At 42.6% G+C, this 18,343-nt stretch overlaps 1 protein-coding gene across 3 annotated transcripts in view; it reads right to left on the reverse strand.

Moving 5' to 3' along the window:
* Positions 1-18,343, reverse strand: part of AP2B1 (adaptor related protein complex 2 subunit beta 1) — a 140,632-nt gene that overhangs the window by 7,213 nt on the left and 115,076 nt on the right. For all 3 annotated transcript variants that reach the window (XM_064495032.1, XM_010990511.3, XM_010990510.3), the window contains 2 exons: positions 6,208-6,292; positions 5,197-5,283 (listed from right to left, as the gene is read on the reverse strand). In XM_064495032.1, the coding sequence (XP_064351102.1) occupies positions 5,197-5,283; positions 6,208-6,292 (172 nt within the window). The remainder of the gene's footprint in view (positions 1-5,196; positions 5,284-6,207; positions 6,293-18,343) is intronic.

Genomic DNA, 18,343 nt, shown 5'->3' on the forward strand with positions numbered 1-18,343 from the left:
AAAGAGAAACTTTAAGAATAGAGATGATAAATGCTGTCTTTTTGTTGATAGTTTATTATGTTCATTTCTGATGAGAATTCAAATTACTCAGGAACTAAAGTCTCTCCATATAAATTACTCAGGAACTAAATTCTCACCACATTCTATGGTGCTCTCTAGGAAATGGCTGCCATGATGGATGGTATTTCTGCTCTCCTAGACAGCAGACTCTGAGCACGGGGACCCCAGAGTTTTGGGTATCTGGGGTCTGAAGCATCTCCTCCAGGTCTTCCCACAGTATCTGAGACACAATGGGCACCTGCCGTCGACACCTGTGACTAGGCCTTTGATTCAGGTGTTGGAGATGCTGATAAGTACATAATGCCACACACATTAAAAAACATCTATGTATGTACGAATGTATGTATGTATTATTTTATTGAAGTATAGTTGGTCTACAATATTGTGTTAGTTTCAGTACAGCAAAGTGATTCAGGGAGATATATATACATATATATATTTTTTTCAGGTTCTTTCCCACTATAGGTTATTATGAGATATTGAATATAGTTCCCTGTGCTATAAAGTAAATCTTTTTTGTTAACCTATTTTACATATAATAGAAATGTGTATCTATTAATCCTATACTTCTAATTTGCACCCCCTCCCATTCCCCTTCAGGAACCTTAATTTTGTTTTCTACGTCTGTGAACCTAAAAACCAATCTATTTAGATGCGGTTGAATTTTTGAAGGTAGTTCCTGCCTTGACTTCTTTCTCTCACATTCAAACTAGTGAGAGCTGAGGGGAAGAGGCCACTCATTAAACAACTGTACCACATTTCATTATGACTGAATTCCTCCCCTTTTATTTCTAAGGTTTTCACTAACACCAAGCAAAGTAGTTGTAACTTAATAATCAGCTCCCCTTGAGGAGCCAGAAAGTATATCTTGGGGTAGTTACACACAAGACTGCTGGAGGAAGGGGCCTCAATACGCTTTTCATCACCTTCTGGTGGGGGGAGTCAGGCAGTTCTGGCTGTCACCTGGGTTCCCACAATGAAGGGCTCTTGCAGCTGCAACTGCGTTGCTAGGCAACACCACCAGCTGGAGTTTGGCTAACGCCTCTGACAGGACTGTCTTTAACACAGGGGGATTGCTTTAAGTTGTAAAAGCCATTCCCAACTTTCAAGGCTTTTGCCCATTTCCAAGACAATACACACAGTAGGAGCTTTTGTTGACGATCCACCTTGTAGCATAGGCACAAACATGTTCTAGACAATATGTACAGCAAGGCCTAGATGTCTACAGATGTCTCATGATTTTACATCCAAGTAAGAGACGACAGGCTCAGAAATGGATGCACACATGCACGCACACGCATGCATGCGCGCGCACACACACACACACACTCACCCCTTCCAGAATTAGAAAACATGGCAAACAGCCAGGTAGAAAAAGCAGAGTGAATGGATGTAACTTTAATGCATTTGGAAGCATTCCGGTTAGGAACCTGGCTCTGCTCCTACTGAATCATGATTTCCATCAGAAGGCTGAATGGAAGGAGGGTTCTATAACAGAAGTATGTGTGAGTCAGTTTTTATAAACCTTGGATAGTAGGTTTGCGCTAGAGGGTATGTAGATGGCAGGATAATCGATGCTGCTAAATGAACCTAGTAAGAATGGCAATGGGAGCTTCCCAGCCAGCCTGGGATAGGCTTCTTGACAAGACAGCACAGATTTTTAAATATCTGAACGTCTGGGAAACACGATGGAATCTTTACAGTTGTGAGACTTTGAGAATGAGAATGTAAAGACACTGAGATCTGCCCTAAAGGATAGAGTTTTAAAAGATGATCAAATATGGGTTACACTTGCTTCAGGATGTGATTTCTTTTGGTTCATTTGTCTCCTACCTCACATTTGGCTTTGGGTCTGGGGTCAGGGTCTAAAAATCTTAGAAGATGTGAGGATGGTCCTCCCTCCTTCATCCTGCTACTTTGGCTAAGGTCACAGCTCTTCCAGCAGCAGTAAAAGTGAAGAAGGTCCTCAGAGAGTGGGCAGGGGAATCTGCACGTGGGACCCAGCTGTGGTCTTCATTAGCTAGTCTGCAACCACTGTGACGCTGAAAACAACACTTTTTACCATCTGAACAACCAAACTATACTTAAGTGCTGGCTGGCAAAACATCTGCATTTATGAACTATTCCAAAGGATGGGGAGAACCACAACAACACAAAGAAAGAAAGAGTACCCTCACCTAGTCCCTGTGTCAGAAGAAATATCTGTCCCTCACTAGAGTGCCCGACTGGTGAATACAGATGCAACGTGCCTGAGCTTTTCACTGTATAATAAACAATTAACAAAACAGGTTTGCAGACTGCTTGCCAGAAAGATTCCTTGCTGGAGATGCAACTACTTCCTGTGTACAGCGGTCCCAGACATGTACTAACCCCAAATGCAGCTACAATATAAGCTGCAAAACAGGTTCGTACAGACTGCTTAACACCAGTAGAGATGACCAGTGCTAGGTCCTCTCTGATCTAATATTCTCTAGGATTTACACAACTAGGGCCACCACAGGCACCCTATCATACACACCTTTCTATTAAGGTCTAATTATCAAGGCTTAGGAAGAGGGTTCCTTTTCTTCCTTCACCCCTAGAAGAAATGGGAGAGCAAAAGTAAAAGCTCAACGCTAGGCTGGTCAGTCCTTTAGACCTGTGCCTTCCTGCAGCCCTCTGAGTGTTAGCTCCATCTGTCAAATGTCTACTCTGGCACAGAAAAGCTATTTAAAGTGTTGGTGCTACTGTGATTAGGGCAGATCAGCTGGAAAGGATGGTATTTTTAGCTCCCAGCTAGACCCAGGGTGTTGAATCAGAAGGCACTAAACCTGAAAATGTTCATTTTAACAGAGCCCTCAGACTGGGGAAGTGTAAAGGCCAGGGCACTCCAGACCTGGGGTGGAAGCAGAGCAAAGGCTAGATAGGATCAGCTGCAGGAAGTGGTCTTGTATGAGGTTAGCAGTGATTTTGTGTGGGAAATGATGGCCTGGGCTCCTGGAGGAAACGAGGTGGCTGTTCTTTCCTCTGCTTTTCCACATGCTGCACTGCCACAGAGCAGCCTGTCACTGGAAAACCGAGTCACTGGAATTTGGAGCACCCGAGGCAGGGAGGAACTGGCATGAGGCCATGGCAGAATGGATCAGAACCGAATTTACTCCGGGAAACCGTTCCAGTTTGCATCAGAAGACACAGCCCCACTGGGAGAAAGGCCAGACACCTCTTCTTTGGCAAGATCACAAACGCACATCAAGGTGCAGTAAGGGTTCAGAGCCCTCATGTGGAAGCAGGGACATCTTTTCTATTACTCGGCAGGCCAGACTAAAGGCCTGTCACCCAAACTCTCATTTTCTTTTTTGAAAAAACATGTCCCTTTCATACTGGACCTCTGAACCCAAATCTGCTTTCCAATCACTCTGGCCTTTCCCTGCTCTCTATAAGCCGGAGTTTCCCAGATCATTCATGTTCATGGAACGTCGGTATTCCATAAGATGGTTTTGTGACTTTAAACTCCACAGTCAAGTAAAGTCAGTTAACACTGAGTCAAACTGGTTTCCTCAGTGCCGGAGGTCTCAGCCTCCAGTGTGCTCATGTGCAACGGCAGCTTCCAACAGGGGCACACCACACACGTTCCTTCCCAACCTGAGCTGACCACAGACACTTTTTTGAGGGACAAGTGTTCTTGGGAGCCTAATACATGAAATGCTGCCTCAGGACTGACTACACAAGGGTGACTATAACTAAGGGCCTGGGTACAGAGGCTGCTTCTCTGACAGGACCCACTCCGGCTCTCGCCGTTAGCCACTGCAGACTCTGCACCTGAAGCTTCCTGAAAAACAGCTCACACTGTGGGAAGCTGTCCAGTCTCCCGTACTCAACAGAGGAGGTTCGTGGTAACTAATCAGCAAGCCTCAGAGAGAGACAGATAACACCGTCACCTACCTAGAGTATGGCACCCAAAACAGCTCAGTCAAGTATGATTTTTTTTGGTGAAAACTCAGCAAAAATCTGGTTTTGTATTAAAGCCACATAACCAGTCAGGGTGAGAAACCTACACCAAGAGTATGCTCGGAAGGAGGCAGATATGCGGTATTTCTGAAGAACCAACTACCTAGTTATTATATTGGAAGTTATAGGCGACCACTCCCTCAAACACGTCTTCAAGGCCTCAGGAGAAGCCCTGTTAGAAAAGATCTGTCTGAACACAGACGATGAGTGCATCCCAGAACCCCGACTCTCCACCCCGAATTAAAAACAACAAGCTGAAATGAGAAGACAGTGAGTTGTTTTCTCTTTCTGCACCACTGTGCTGCCTCCTCCCCCCCGCTGCGGGGCTCCGGCTACCCCGGAGGACGGAGGCCTGCTGGAGGGAGGAAGTGATGGGTAGTGAAGAAGAGGTGGCACTGACCAAGCACCAAGGCTCACTTCAATCAAACTCAGAAAGCCTTGGACTAACCTCAAAAGAGAGAGGGAGATCGGGCCAAAGGCAAGACTCAGAACAGCTCTGGGCTCTTCCACTCCGGAGGAACACTTCAGTGGAACAAAGCCCCAGGGACTGACAGCTGCTGCTGTTCCTCCTCTCCCGTTACCTCCCTGATGTTCTATTACAGTAATAAAGGTAACTACATACAACAGGGCCTGGAGCTTTCAAATGGTGACTGAAGAGGCTGGTATCATCATGTGGAAGCTGACACAAGGCAAGAAAGAAGGCTACCAGCTAGGTTTTAATCAACTATGATGTATTCTTGTTTAGTCATAAATACAGGATTCCAAATAAGCATCTCAGAAAGGACCACTACTGCGGGCTGATGTGAAAAAGACAAATAATCCTTTTAATTCTGGGGGAATACGTATTTTCAAGTGCCACTTCAATTATGTGATGCTTAGAATGTTCAAATAAAATGACTAACACATGTTCAACTACTGAAGAGCTGGGTAGGTGGATCCACTCTAGTTCTTTTCTTACATCTGTTAGCTTGGAAGTAATCTAGTACCTACATCAAAACATCCCAAGTTTTTAAAGAGAAGTTTGCAAAGTAATACTATATATTTACCAGAAATAAGGTAGATATGAAAGAGGCAGGGAACAAAAAGACAAAATTCAGCTATCTAATTTAACTTACTGAGATGAAAATAAAATTCAGAGTCATTACTCACCAGCATTTAAATGACACTCCTTAATCTGAAACTGAAGTTCGTTTTCGTTGGGAATGTCCTTCCATGTTGCAAGGAAGACCTGGCGCTCTGCACGGGGAAGCAGAGGGAAGGGAAGGATGTGCACCGTCTGTCAATATCCTGACGTCTACGGCCTGTACCAGCCCTCCTGTGGAGTGCTGGCTCTTGCCTCACAGCCAGCAGCAGCCTGGGGCTGGGGCCACCTCTTAGCTATGCAGAGATGCTCTCCTCCCAGTCAATTAACCCCCCATGAGCAGCACTAAGATAAACTGGAAAGAAGTTTACATCTAGGGTTTAGTTTTGGCTCCAGTGCTTTCCTATTTGGGTGACTTGGGGCGTAAGTCTTGTGACTTTACTGATCCTTCATTTCATCACATATTATTACATCCGCCTACCCTCCCTAAAGAGCTATTGTGAGAATCAAACCAGTGAAGTGCCAATACAACCTAGTATGCACTGGTATAAACTAGTGTCCTAAGTAAGGGAAGAGAGAACAATCAACAGCTGCATGAGGGGTACTAATGATTTATTCCAGATTATTGAATTCTTATCCTGAGACAGTAAGAGCTTAGTACAGGGCTAAGTGCTAAGTTTGCCTGTACTACATCAAGTCATTATAAAAACTACTTCTGCTTTGTAAACTTGGAAACTGAAGCTCAGAAAAATTAAGCCTCTTGCTACAACTACACATCTAATCAACAGCCAAGCTGAGATTCAAATCTAGATCTGCTTGTCACCAAGCCACTTACTCTGTACACTGGGGTGACTAGATTATTCAGACAATGGGCATTGTGATTTAAAGACCAACAGCAAAGCAAGCTCAACTGTGACTCAGATGAATACATAATTAGCAATTATTAGAGCTTGAGAATAGCCTCACCCCATTTTTTAAACCTCAAAATAACTTGTTCTTCTGGGGTTATGCTCTGCCTGACATTCAGAGTAAGGGCAAAGGTAAATTTGGCAGAAGGACAGGAGGACATATGTACTTACCCATTTTGCCATCTTCTACAAAAAGCACATTGAGTGGGATGAGGCAGCTGAAGTAGAAGACATCAATATTGTTTTTCACAGCCACCTGCCAGGAAAGTAGCAAGGGAAAATTAGGACATCATAGGAAGCCAGGTAGGAGGGAAAGAACAGTTATATGTCTAGAAATACACCACCCCATTTCCTTCCTCTTTTAGACCGTGCAGGAAATCCCAAATCAAGACACACCAGCCCATACACTGCAAAGTCTGTCCTTGCTCATCCACTGGCAGAGCACTGTCGCCAGTCTGCAACTCTCCCTCTCTCTGGGAGGAGCCCCAGGAGGGATGAATTCCCGGCACAAGTTCTATACCTAGAGTAATCTACTCCATTATTATGCATTTCTATGGTTATAAATAGTAGCGGCTGTTATCACTTACTAAGTACCTATTAATGACAGTATTTCTAATCTTCATCGTAACTATCACAAACAAAGTAGTAAGTGTTACTCCTCTCTCATTTTACAGATGAAGAACTGAGGTTCAGCAAGATTAACTAACACTCAGTGTCACACTGTCAGCACACAGAAGAACCAGGATTCAAATGTAAATTTGACCCTAAGTCTTGACTTTTCCCTCCACAATAACTGGTGCCATACTGCCCCTGATCTTTTTCTCAAATACCACCATTAAAGTGCTTTCTTTTATAAAATCTTATTTCCTAAGTCATTGGGCTGGAAAAGCTTGTTGGCTCAAACACTGGAAAATCTGATGATTTTAAGAAGGAAAAGCCTTTGAACAAGAGAAGAAATGAGTCTTCTCACAATACAGGCTTCTGGATTTGGGCAGGTTGTGTCTACCATGGCCTGTTCAACCCACAGCATGCCATTTATATATATATTTTTAAAAAGCTACAGTAAGTACTTTTATTCAGGGGCAACACTGATTGGTGGATCTATTCAGAAACAGGCCAAGTCCACTGTCGTGGGTTATAAGAACCATATACTGTAAGAAGGGAGAGATGGGGAGAATTGCTCTAAACCACCACCTCCCACTGGCTTCTGTCACTAGTGACTTTCCTAGCTATGCTCTTGGCACCACAGAAAAATATCTCTCTGGGTGAGTTTTATAATCAGTAACTATGCTTATTTCTCTCTCATTTTGCCCCAAGAAAATAAAGGGAAAAGGTGCTTATTCAGCACCACTATTCTCCCTTCCCTCCTCCCCCTTTTGGGGCAAATGTTCACACTTCAACAGCACACTGAGATCCAAATTTCCCCTTTCTGAAGTACCTTCAGTCCTTTTACATTTGTCATTAACTCATCTTCCCCACCTTTAATAGTACCTTTATTTCATCCTTCATAATTTGGTTTGGGTATGTCTACTTGATAGATACAGTCTCTGTGCTCTCTTTCCCAGAAGAATTCATCAAATTATTTTCCTTGTAAGTTTTGCATTTAACCTTTCAATTACCAGCCCCCAGGAGTTTCTGACCTATATCACATAATCTGATGCCAAAAATGCTGAGACAGCGGGAGCCTCAAAAAGCTTGAGTCTGGTGAATGCAAGCAGAGTGACTAACCTCAGGAAAGAGGGACCTTCGACAGTCTTTAAAATGTACTAGAGCACCACTTCAAAAGACTCGTATCAGCTGTGGGCTTCTGGGAAAGAAGTATTTTCTAACTCATCTGGTACTCCACAATGAGAGAAGGAGAGCTCTTATTTCAAGTCAGGGCACCAAGAATAACTTGAGGGAGTGCCAAGCTCTGTAAAGGGCATTTAGAAGTGAAAACTGGATGGGGTACAGGTATATGAAATGCCAGTGATTATCATTACTAGCACCTTTGAATGGAAAGCAATTATATCTCTCATAGCTCCCGTGCAATTCATTCAAACATCTACTAATGTTTCTATGTCCCAAGCATTTGATATATAAGGAATGACAGAGATAATATCATCCTTGTCTTCCAAGAGATAATGTTAGTGGTTCTTAACTAAAGACTTGTATTAGAATCATCTGGAGAGATTTCTCAAAACAGATGCCAGGGCTCCATCCTATACATATATATAAATAAAACAATCCCTGTATCTGGGACCTGGCACCTGTATTTTGGAAAAAGATCCTAGGAAGACCAACCGGACAAACAATTAATTTAGAACAACGCTACCTAAGAAGTCTGCGTGGGCTTATAAATAGCTCGTTCTTCCAGCTGGAGCCCTTTGACAATGGAAAAGACACGAAAAGCTCTTCCAGGTCAGCAGTGCTAAGCCATTCTGCCCTGAGGACTCTTTTGACCAACAAATGAAAGCCAGGGACCCTCTTTCAGAAAATCGTATATGCAACATTTCCACAAAAACTTCAGGGGTTTCAGCACACCCTGAACACTATTCCTGGACTTCTGCTCTGGAATAATTCTCTGAGAAGCTGAGACACCCAAATCAGAGGGATGACACAGTGGTTCCGAACATGGACTCGGGAACCAGACCAGACCATCTGATTTCAAACTCTGACTCTGTCACTTACTAGCCGTGCGACTTCAGGCAGCAGCACTGAGCACAGCTTCCTGTCTGACGAATGGAGATAGCAGGATTCAATGCACGGGGCTGTTATGAGGGTAATGAGTTAAGATTTGCAAAGCACTTAGAATGGTGCCTGGCTTACAGTAAGTATTATAACAAGTGTTTGCTAAAGAAAAGAGAACCATAATTAAAGGTAACCACATTAGACTTATTTGAAATCTCACACATGCTCACATGTATTACGACGATATGCTAACAAGAGATCAGAAGAGAGAAGAAAGGGCTCATTGGCAAACTGTTGGCTTAATGATTCTTCCTGCTACTGTGCCCCTGGTAAAATGTCATCTCTTTGTAGGATCAACTGCACATTCCTCCATTCCTTGGAGGAAGCATCTCATCTCTTCTACGTTAGCTTTTCAAAATCTGTATTTTGAGGCTCTCAAACTTCTACTCTTGGCTAGAATGGCATTCATTTCAAATGTATATGGTTCTCTTGGATCTGGCCCCTGCCTACCTCTCTAGCTTATTTCCATAAACTTCAAGCATATCAAAATTATTTCTTGCTCCCCAAACGCTGAAACTGACAGCTCTGTGCCTTGTTAGATGTTGTTCTTTCTGCTTAATATATTCTTCTCCTACAGCTTTATCTGTCTGGAAAATATCTATTTAATATTTAGTTCAAGCTTGACAAGGATTTCTCAGGAAGGCTCTCATTCCCCTCCCCAGCACCCACTCCATGCATGTAGAATTCTACGCCAGCATAAAGTAACTGCTTATCTCTGCCTCACCCACAATACCACGATCTCAGTGCAGGGGCTCTCATTTTCACTCACATACTAGCGACACAGTAAACATTTGTTGCATAGAATTAAGGGGAAGATATTGAACAAATGGAATGAAACACTGGTTTCTCAACCATCAGTAACATCTCTCATTAGGCACATGGATACTCAATGAGGCAAGGATGAGAGGACAGGATGATATGTGGGCTCTTCTGGTTTCAAATCCCTGAGCTAAAATAACATTTAGATGTTGAGGAAAAATAACACATGTGGTAGATCACAATCCAAAGAATACTAGATTCCTCAAGGATATGCCAATAACTCTTTAGGAGTCTTGGCAAAAAAGAATCAAGGAAAATAGCATGAAGCCAGTTCAACTGCAATCACGATGGTGGCTACTCTTAAACAGAACTGAGTAAACCTTAGAGTGTAATACCGATTGCTTTAGAGGGAGAGAGGGGAGTTCCTGGTTTTCTTGTGAAATTCACTATCCCAACAGGTACAGAATGGAAAGACATAATCCAGACAAACTGAAAAATTATTTTCCAAGAGTTAATTTAAGCTCAGTGCCTAGCTTGCCTATAAGAAATCAATTATCACATATATATCCAACTGCCTACTTCATATCTCCATCTGGGTAACCAACAGATATCTCAAAATGAACATGACCAAAACCAAATTCTTGACTGCCCCTCCTCATCCCTAAATGGAACCTCCTGTTGACTTTCCAAACTCAGTAAATCAAACACTGCAAAGCTTTGTAATGGTGTCCCTGCTTCTGCACTTGTCTCCCCGACCCTCAACGCCTAGCTTCCCAGTCTATTCTCAACATAGCAGCCAGAGTGGTCTTAATATGTAGGTCATTTCATAAATACTTCTCTGCTCAAACCTCCAGTGACGTTTCCAAGCTACAACTGCCTATGATCTGATGCCTATTACCTCTGACGTCATGTGTCATGACTCTCCTGTCAGCCACAAGAGCCTGCTGCTGTTCCCTGCACACCCCAGGCACCTACCCACCTACCCCATAGCTTTTTGCACTTGCTATTTCTTCTCTCTGGAACTCTCTTCCACCAGAAATCTGCAAGGCTCATTCCTGGCCTCCTTCAGGTCTTTGCTTTAATCAAATATTATCTTCCCATGCAGGTCCTCCCATGACCAACGTCTTTATAAAGTCAGCCCACCCAATCTCCAACTCCAGGACTCCCTATCCCAATCTCTGCTGTTTTCCTCCATTGCTCGTATCTGACATACTGTTTTACTTGTTTGTTGGTGCACTGCCTGTCCCTGTGCCTCATAATCCACCTCCAGTAAAATGTAAGTTCCATAAGGGAAGGGATTTTTGTCTCTTGCTTGACTGTATTCTCAGCTTCTAAAACAGTGACTGGCACAGAGTAAGTGCTCAATAAGCATAATGACATAAAACATACTAGTCAAAGTCCCTGACAACCATTTGGGTTTAGACAAGATATGGACTTGGTCTGAAGTTTCCCAAACGACAGTCCTTCTCCAGGTTTTCCCAGTGTACTTCCTTTATCAGAGGAGGAAAGAACAGACATGTACACTGGGGTGGAGGTAGGGGTAAGGGTCAGGATCAGGGGCGTAATATGAAGCAGCCCATTGTAAGAACAAAATTTCTTTGAAGTTATGCTATTCCATAGTGGGTCTATCTGTTTTAATATGAAAATGTGCTTCTCCCTTTACCTCTGAGAAAACCTTATGCTCCAGGAGAACGTGCTATGTGCATATTTTAGTCTCAGTCTCAAGTACCTCTTAACACTGGTGTTCTTAAAAACTGCAGGTCACGACCAACTGGTGACTCTTAAAACTAATTTTATAGAATGAAACTGGCACAAAACATTAGAACAGAAAATGTCATAGGGCATCTCATGGGGAGGAAATGTTTCCTGAAATAGTCTCAAGTTTCATGCACTGTATGTGTGTATCCACTACGTAAAATATGTATGTAAAATATATTTCTCACTGTAAGTTGCAGCCAAAGAAGCCAAATACTCACACACGAAATTAAAAGCAAGCAGGGAGGAACGGGCCCTGAGGGCACATCTCAGCTTCTGCTCTGAGGATGCCTAAAGCAGATGACAGACAGCACCAAGAAGCAGGACACCTAACCCTCTATTCCCCTGGTCTGTCATGTGAAACATGTGGCCATAATAATATTAAGTTGCCTCTCAGGGGCATCAAAAGGAAGAATAAATGGAAATCATTATCAGGCACTTGGAAAACACAAAAGTGGGCTATAAATGCTTAATAATAATAATAATGATTTTAAAAAGTTACTTTCAGTGGCTGGTGGGGTAAGAGCAGCCTGTCAGCTTCAGCCTGTAACCAGCAATTAGTTTCTTTCCATACTATGGGAAGCCTGCTGCAGTAGCTGCAGCCTCTTTATGGTGGCACAGCTGGAGACAGGCAGGCTAAATTAATATTCTAACCTTGTTCCAGCGTACTCAAAAGTACTATAAAAAGGTACGAGATGAACTCAGCCTGAACTCCGGCAAACGCAGCCTCTCACCACCCCTCTCACCACAGATAACCACAGGAGGCACTGCCTCAAGAAAATCCAAGGCAAATGGTACACAGCTCACCTCTGAGAGTGTATCATCTACTCTTCCATGACGTCACTTGTGACCTTTCCAAATCTCTGAGGAATTTTTTCTTTTTCCTCTTCTCCATTTAGCTTTTAGAAAGATTATTTGCAGACTGGTCCAAGCTAGGACCAGGCAGTGACGCCAACCATCTCCAGTTCTCTGAGGAATGATGATTCAGATGTGTTTTAAGCACCACACCATCTAGTCTACAGATCCTAGGGGAATGGCTCTGAGTGACAGGTGTTTAATGGCATTGACTCCAACTGTGTGATATATGTCATCTGAGACTCAAGCAGCAGTGGCTCTTTCTGCCAGCTGCTGGAGTTAAATCTACCTGTAGTTCTGCATTCCCAGTCAATGCCAAAAAATACCTACCGTCTTTTGTTTAAATATTGTCTTCCACTTAAAACCCTATTGACCAATAAATTATCTGAGAATTCTCAGAGCCATCCTGACAAAACAGAAGGCTCTATAGATAATATTTGACCATGTCTGAATACAGTTAAAAATACAGCAGAAATAGTCATGTAACCCACCACAGAAAATGTCAATTTACTTTCCTTCCAATGCTAATTAAATTTTAACGTGAACAGCCATCTTTAGTTTACTCTGAGGGGTAAGACGCACACAAGAACTTTCCATCCATGTTCTTTCTTAGTTCACCCAGAAGATCAGATGGACTGGGTGGCAGCTGCGCAGCCCTCAAACGGTACCAATCTGCTGTTCATTCGAGATAAAAGCCATACTTGTTTGTTTTCATTGTTAGGAGTATGTGGACAGCAGAGCCCCTTACAGGGAAAATCTGACAGGTTCCTTCTCTCCTGATGAAAGCAGCATCTCCACACTGGGTAACAACATGCACTTCAGCATTTGAAATTTCCATGTGTAAATGGCTCTCAGAATGGAAAGGAAAGCTCTGAACAAACCCCGAGATGATCTCAACTGTAAATCCTCTAGCAGTACACATAATTACTGGGTTTCAGAAAGGCAACGAGAACTCAGGAGACAAGTTCTCTGAGAAGACCTTGTTTTGAAAGGTGAACAGAAACCAAAAGATACCAGAACTGATGTAACTATCACTCCTCTGGAGTCCCGGTTCTGTCATGAGATCTGCTTAATCTCAATCTCAGAAACCCCCCCAGAGCCTACACCATGAACTAGAACGCAGGCAGATTACATCTCCAGAACACCAGAGGGAAGACTGAGATTGTAAAGTGGTACACATAGGTATCAGTTGAGAAGACTCTCAGATGAAACTATTAAAACCCTGTGGTTTGAGCCGGAGTAAATCAGAATGATGGTCTCCAAGGCTGTACACAGGGAGAGCCCCGAAGCACAGAAGGGCTACAACGACTGGAGTCAAACCCTGTAATTCTTCTCCAACTTAAGCTAGACTCTCAAGTACTGCTTTAAAAAAGAATTCCCCTCTCCTTCAAAGTCATCTGGAAAAAAAGTGGAAAGGTCACAAGTTTCATGAAAGACTGCCTCTATGGAGAAAGTCTTTCATGAAGCTTCTTTTTGAAGCCCACCTGAAGCCCACTCATCACCACCACTAACACCATATGAACTGCAGAGGGTCAGGCTAACCTCGCATCCTTACAAGTCCCAGCATGACCTCCAGTGCCAGCACTGTGAAATCTCGTCCCAGAGCGAACTTCGGTTTTGGGGTCTGAACCTTTTTACTGCTTACCTCTGAATTTATAAACAATCACACCCATTCCCACCAAAGTAAATTCTTCTGATCGCAAGTGTGGAAAAACTTGGAATTGGGAAGGGCTAGACCATTACCTTCTTAAATTAAAAATAATTTTTTCCCATTTAAAGGCAAATATTAGACTGTTATATTACTTGAGAAAATTGTTTTCTGAAAGCAAACAAGATACACTGAATATCCACCAGCAAAAGACAAACCCCTCTGCCCTTCCTTTTAAAGTCTGCCTCCTTATCACCTTCCTAATTTCGGAATTAGGAAAAAGACAGGAGTCTTTCTGTCTCACAGGAAAAAAGGCTTGCTCAGCTTCAGTATCTGTCAGACATCCAAGTGATTCTGGTTTTCCCTGAGGCTCTAAGACACTTACAGAACATCCTTGAGCTTCCAAGTTTACTCTGAGAATATTATACAAAATAATCCTAGGGAATTAGGATAATGGTTTAATAAATAGTTGTATGATGACAATTTGCTTTTATTTTGAAGAGGCACACAAACATAGGCTAGTAACAGAAAAAGCCCCCGAAATGTTAGAATGTCACGTGTTCTGTTTTCCTATTATTGCCAATCTTGGAAATAGATAGGGTCCATTAATGTGCTGTGATCTTGTCTTTTCAAATATGAACAGAGTAAAGGAAGCAACAGGTTCTAATGCTGACTCTGCCCACCTGAGAGAAAATGAACTTGTGATTGTAGTCCTCAGATTAAATTTGGGACCAGGACCAGACCCACCCAGATAAAGGGGCATTAAAAAGCAGCAGGGGGCAGACTGCAAGGCCACAGAGCATCCCTAAACAGGCACAGTGTTCGCTATGAGGAGATGGGCCTAGCTGAGTTTGGTTCAAGAACTAGATGCACTTGATATTTGGAAGTACTTCCTTAAATGGAAGCAAAAAGATTCATTCAATAACAAATGTTTATTAAGCACATACTGTGTGCCAGGCACTTGGAGACATATCAGTGCAGGAAAAACTAAGACAAAAACTGCTGCCCTTTTGTAGTCTGCGTTCTAGTGAGATGGGGCAGGAGGTGAAAATGAGTAAGTACATTAAACAGTATTTAAGATGGATAAGTGCTCTGGGGAAAAAGTAAGGTACAGGGGGTCAAGAACACTGGGAGTAGAGTGAGGAGGCCTTATCAAAAAGGCACTATTTTAGCAAAGGCCTGACGGAGGCACGTGAGCATGCAGATATGGGAATGGGGAGAAGCAACATTCCAGACATGGGAAACAGCCAATTCAAAGGCCCTGAGGTGGCAGCGTTACCTGTCTGAGGATCCTCCAGGAAGCCAGTGTGGCTACAGTGGAGTGAGGGGAGGAGCAGCAGATGAGGTCACCGAGATCAGGGGAGGGGGAGGCATGGCTAGATCATACAGGGGCTTGTAGACCACCGTTAGGACTCTGGCTTTTCCACTTAGAGAAAATACCAATGCAAGTTCTCCCACACTGGCGATGTAAACCTGAGTATAACAGCGCAGTGGTACAGCAAGAATTAAGCAGCCATCACGGCTCTGACAGGACTGTACCTGTGCGGAGAGGTCACTGGCAGTGTGTGCCTCACAAGGAACACGGGGCGAAGGGGAAATAATGCTAAGATACACTGCATCTGTTCCTGCTGCAGGTAGCTTCCTTATTTTTTAAGAAGTTTTACATGTCAGGCAAAATAAATCAGGAACGTAGAGCAAATGTATATTTGGTCTCTTTCTGCCAATATAGAACCCACCTGCCACGCGATACGGACCTATCTAGTTACAATGGAGAAACCTTTACCACAAGCCCCAAATGCTCTCTCTCCTCCTCCAGCAGCCCACGACAGAATCACCTGAGGCAGCTTCAGTTGCCAGAAGCAGTCAGCAGTATTTCACAGACCTTTCAGCCTGCCAGACAGGTAAGTTCCCCAAACCCCAAGGTCTTACCTTGAACAGGCTCTGCCTGACCTACACAGGCTCTACCCCTAAAGGCGCGATCTCTCTTCTTCCCTTTAACGACAGCTCTGTGCACCTCGTCAGGACTGGCTAATGCGCCTTCGGTTGCAGCTGTTGCACCACAGAATGAGGTTTCTCACCAACAGCATGCTCTTCAGGGCTTACTGTTAAACTTTAAAATACATTTCATACACACTGTCCTAAATCACAAAACGATGAAGGCAGGACTAGTAAACTACCAGTTAAAGTTATTAGAGATTCCACACCCCAGTCTGGTATGTCATGGGACTGAAGGCAAACTGAAAACTTAATAGAAGAATAGACTTCAGTAACAAGAGCGAATGAATATTAGTAATTTTAAAATCTTGGGGGAGGGGGAGGGTATAGCTCAGTGGTACAGCACATGCTTAGCATGCAAGTCCTGGGTTCAACCCCCAGTATCTCCACTAAATAAATAATAAATAAATAAACCTACCCCCGCCAATCAAATCAAATCAAATCAAATCAAATCAATCCTGGGGTAAAGCTGATCTAGAATCTAATCTAGGTTCTAGGTGATAAACACTGTCAGATTAGTTTGCAGCAAGTTGGAAATCAAGAAGGTTCCCAGGTGTGCCTACGTACTGCCTGCTATATTATTTAACCTTAATGTGGAAAAAAGGCAGGCACAGGTGGCTGTCAAGATGACTGGGCACATGGGTAGGCCACTGTGCACAGAAGCTGTGTCTGGGAATCTGGTCATAGTAGAAGAGGCAGACATTATTGTCAGGTACACAGCATGAGCTATGGAATTCAGAAGTTCTGTGCATTCATATTTGGAGTACCTGCCTTCCAACTCCTTCAATGGCTTCTGGAAAAGAACCTTGCTACTATGTCAAGGACCACCATTCATTCATACACTTTTCAAAAATACTGGAAAAATGTAAATAATATTTTTCTTTGTCTCTAAACTGTAACTGAGTCTAAGTACAGTTACCAATGTCTCCACTTCCAATCATTTTTTTCCCCCTTAAAATTAGAACAATAAAACTAACTTCTATTTGCAGTACACACAAATATATGTCCTTCCATAAACTTAGGCTTTCCTGAAGTGGAATGAAAGGGAAAATGAATTCAGATTGAATATACTTTCGTTACAGGCCCACCTGACTGCTTTTCAGGCCCTGTGAGCCTTGATTCAGAGAGAAACTTGTTCTATAAGACCTCAAATTGTAGAACTAGGATCTACAGATAGAATTTAAAGGAAGACAAATTTTAATTCAATATAAATAACTTCCAAAGAGTTTTAGGAAAAGGGAATGGGCCATTTCAGGGCAGTAAATCAGTAGCGGGATTCACGTAGACGCGGAGCCTCCAATCACTGCTAATACAGGGTCAATTCCATCGGAAACAGGGCTTGAAACAGCCAATATTAAAGGTCATCCTTCCAGTTGCAAGATTTTACATGCTTTATGTTTGCACATTCACACAGCCCAAAGCTTTTCTCAAGTTTTATTTTCAAGATGTATGGACCTTAATACCATGAAGCCTACGTATAATCTCTACAGCAAAAAAATTGTGAATGAAAGGAAATTCTTTTCCCATCTCACTGAACATGACAATATCACAAAATATTAAGAGAGTAAATATAAATGGGGACAGGATATGGGTCTCAAGTGGGCTTCAAATCCAGCTCAGGAAAATCCCAGGGTGTTTCCAACCTACAACACCCTCTAAGACTTTGTGTAAAGATTATCAGCCGTAATGAGAACACAGGGACTAGGAAAAGGTACCTACTTTTTACTCAGAATTCTGTCTCCTACTGCATGAAGATCACATGGTTAAATCTATTTTCTAATCAGTTATCAAACCAGAAATACAAAACTGATTCCATTTTTCACCACCAACTCCTAACTTACTATCATGATATAAAGATGGCTGAGATTTTAATACACGAAAACCCACAAATCACTTTATTACCCTGTAGAACTATTCTGAAATTTATTATCATTTGCTCAAGATTATTCTCAGCATGGGCTTCTATTACTTGGGTAATCTGATCTTTCAGGCTCTTTTTAATGAGGGACTAGTTCCCAAACTTGGGTGTTTTAAGAACTGAATTGTGGGTTTCAGGAACAACTGTCTCCTACCATTGAGGCCAGATTTACAGTCTACTAGACCACATCAACTTATCAGAATACGGAATTCTTATTTATTGCCTATGTGTGGTTATTCAAGCAGGGCAGTTGCTACTAACAAACATATTTCTAAAATAGTCCCAGAAGCCAGCAGTTGAGTTCTGGTTATCGAAAGACAAAAGATATTGCCTAGCAGAATTTTGATTATCTTGACAAAAAATATAAGGAGTGTTCTCAATGAGGCCAACCTAGTTTTTTAAAAAAAGAAACATCTAGTATGTAAGATACTCTACCTCTCAGATGAGATTAAAGGAAATGTTTATAGTCCTGATGTGACACGAAAACTTGAAGCAACAATCAGAGAAAGCAATTTTCTCTTTTCTTCCCTTTGGTGGTAAAATGTTTTCATTTCCCATAACCAAGATCTTTCATAACCATTACCTACATATTGTTAATGGAATATTTTAGATTCTGTTCTGTCTACAGGGGTTATTTCCAGCATCGG

Source organism: Camelus dromedarius, chromosome 16, assembly GCF_036321535.1.
Source record: "Camelus dromedarius isolate mCamDro1 chromosome 16, mCamDro1.pat, whole genome shotgun sequence".
Lineage (NCBI taxonomy): Eukaryota > Metazoa > Chordata > Mammalia > Artiodactyla > Camelidae > Camelus > Camelus dromedarius.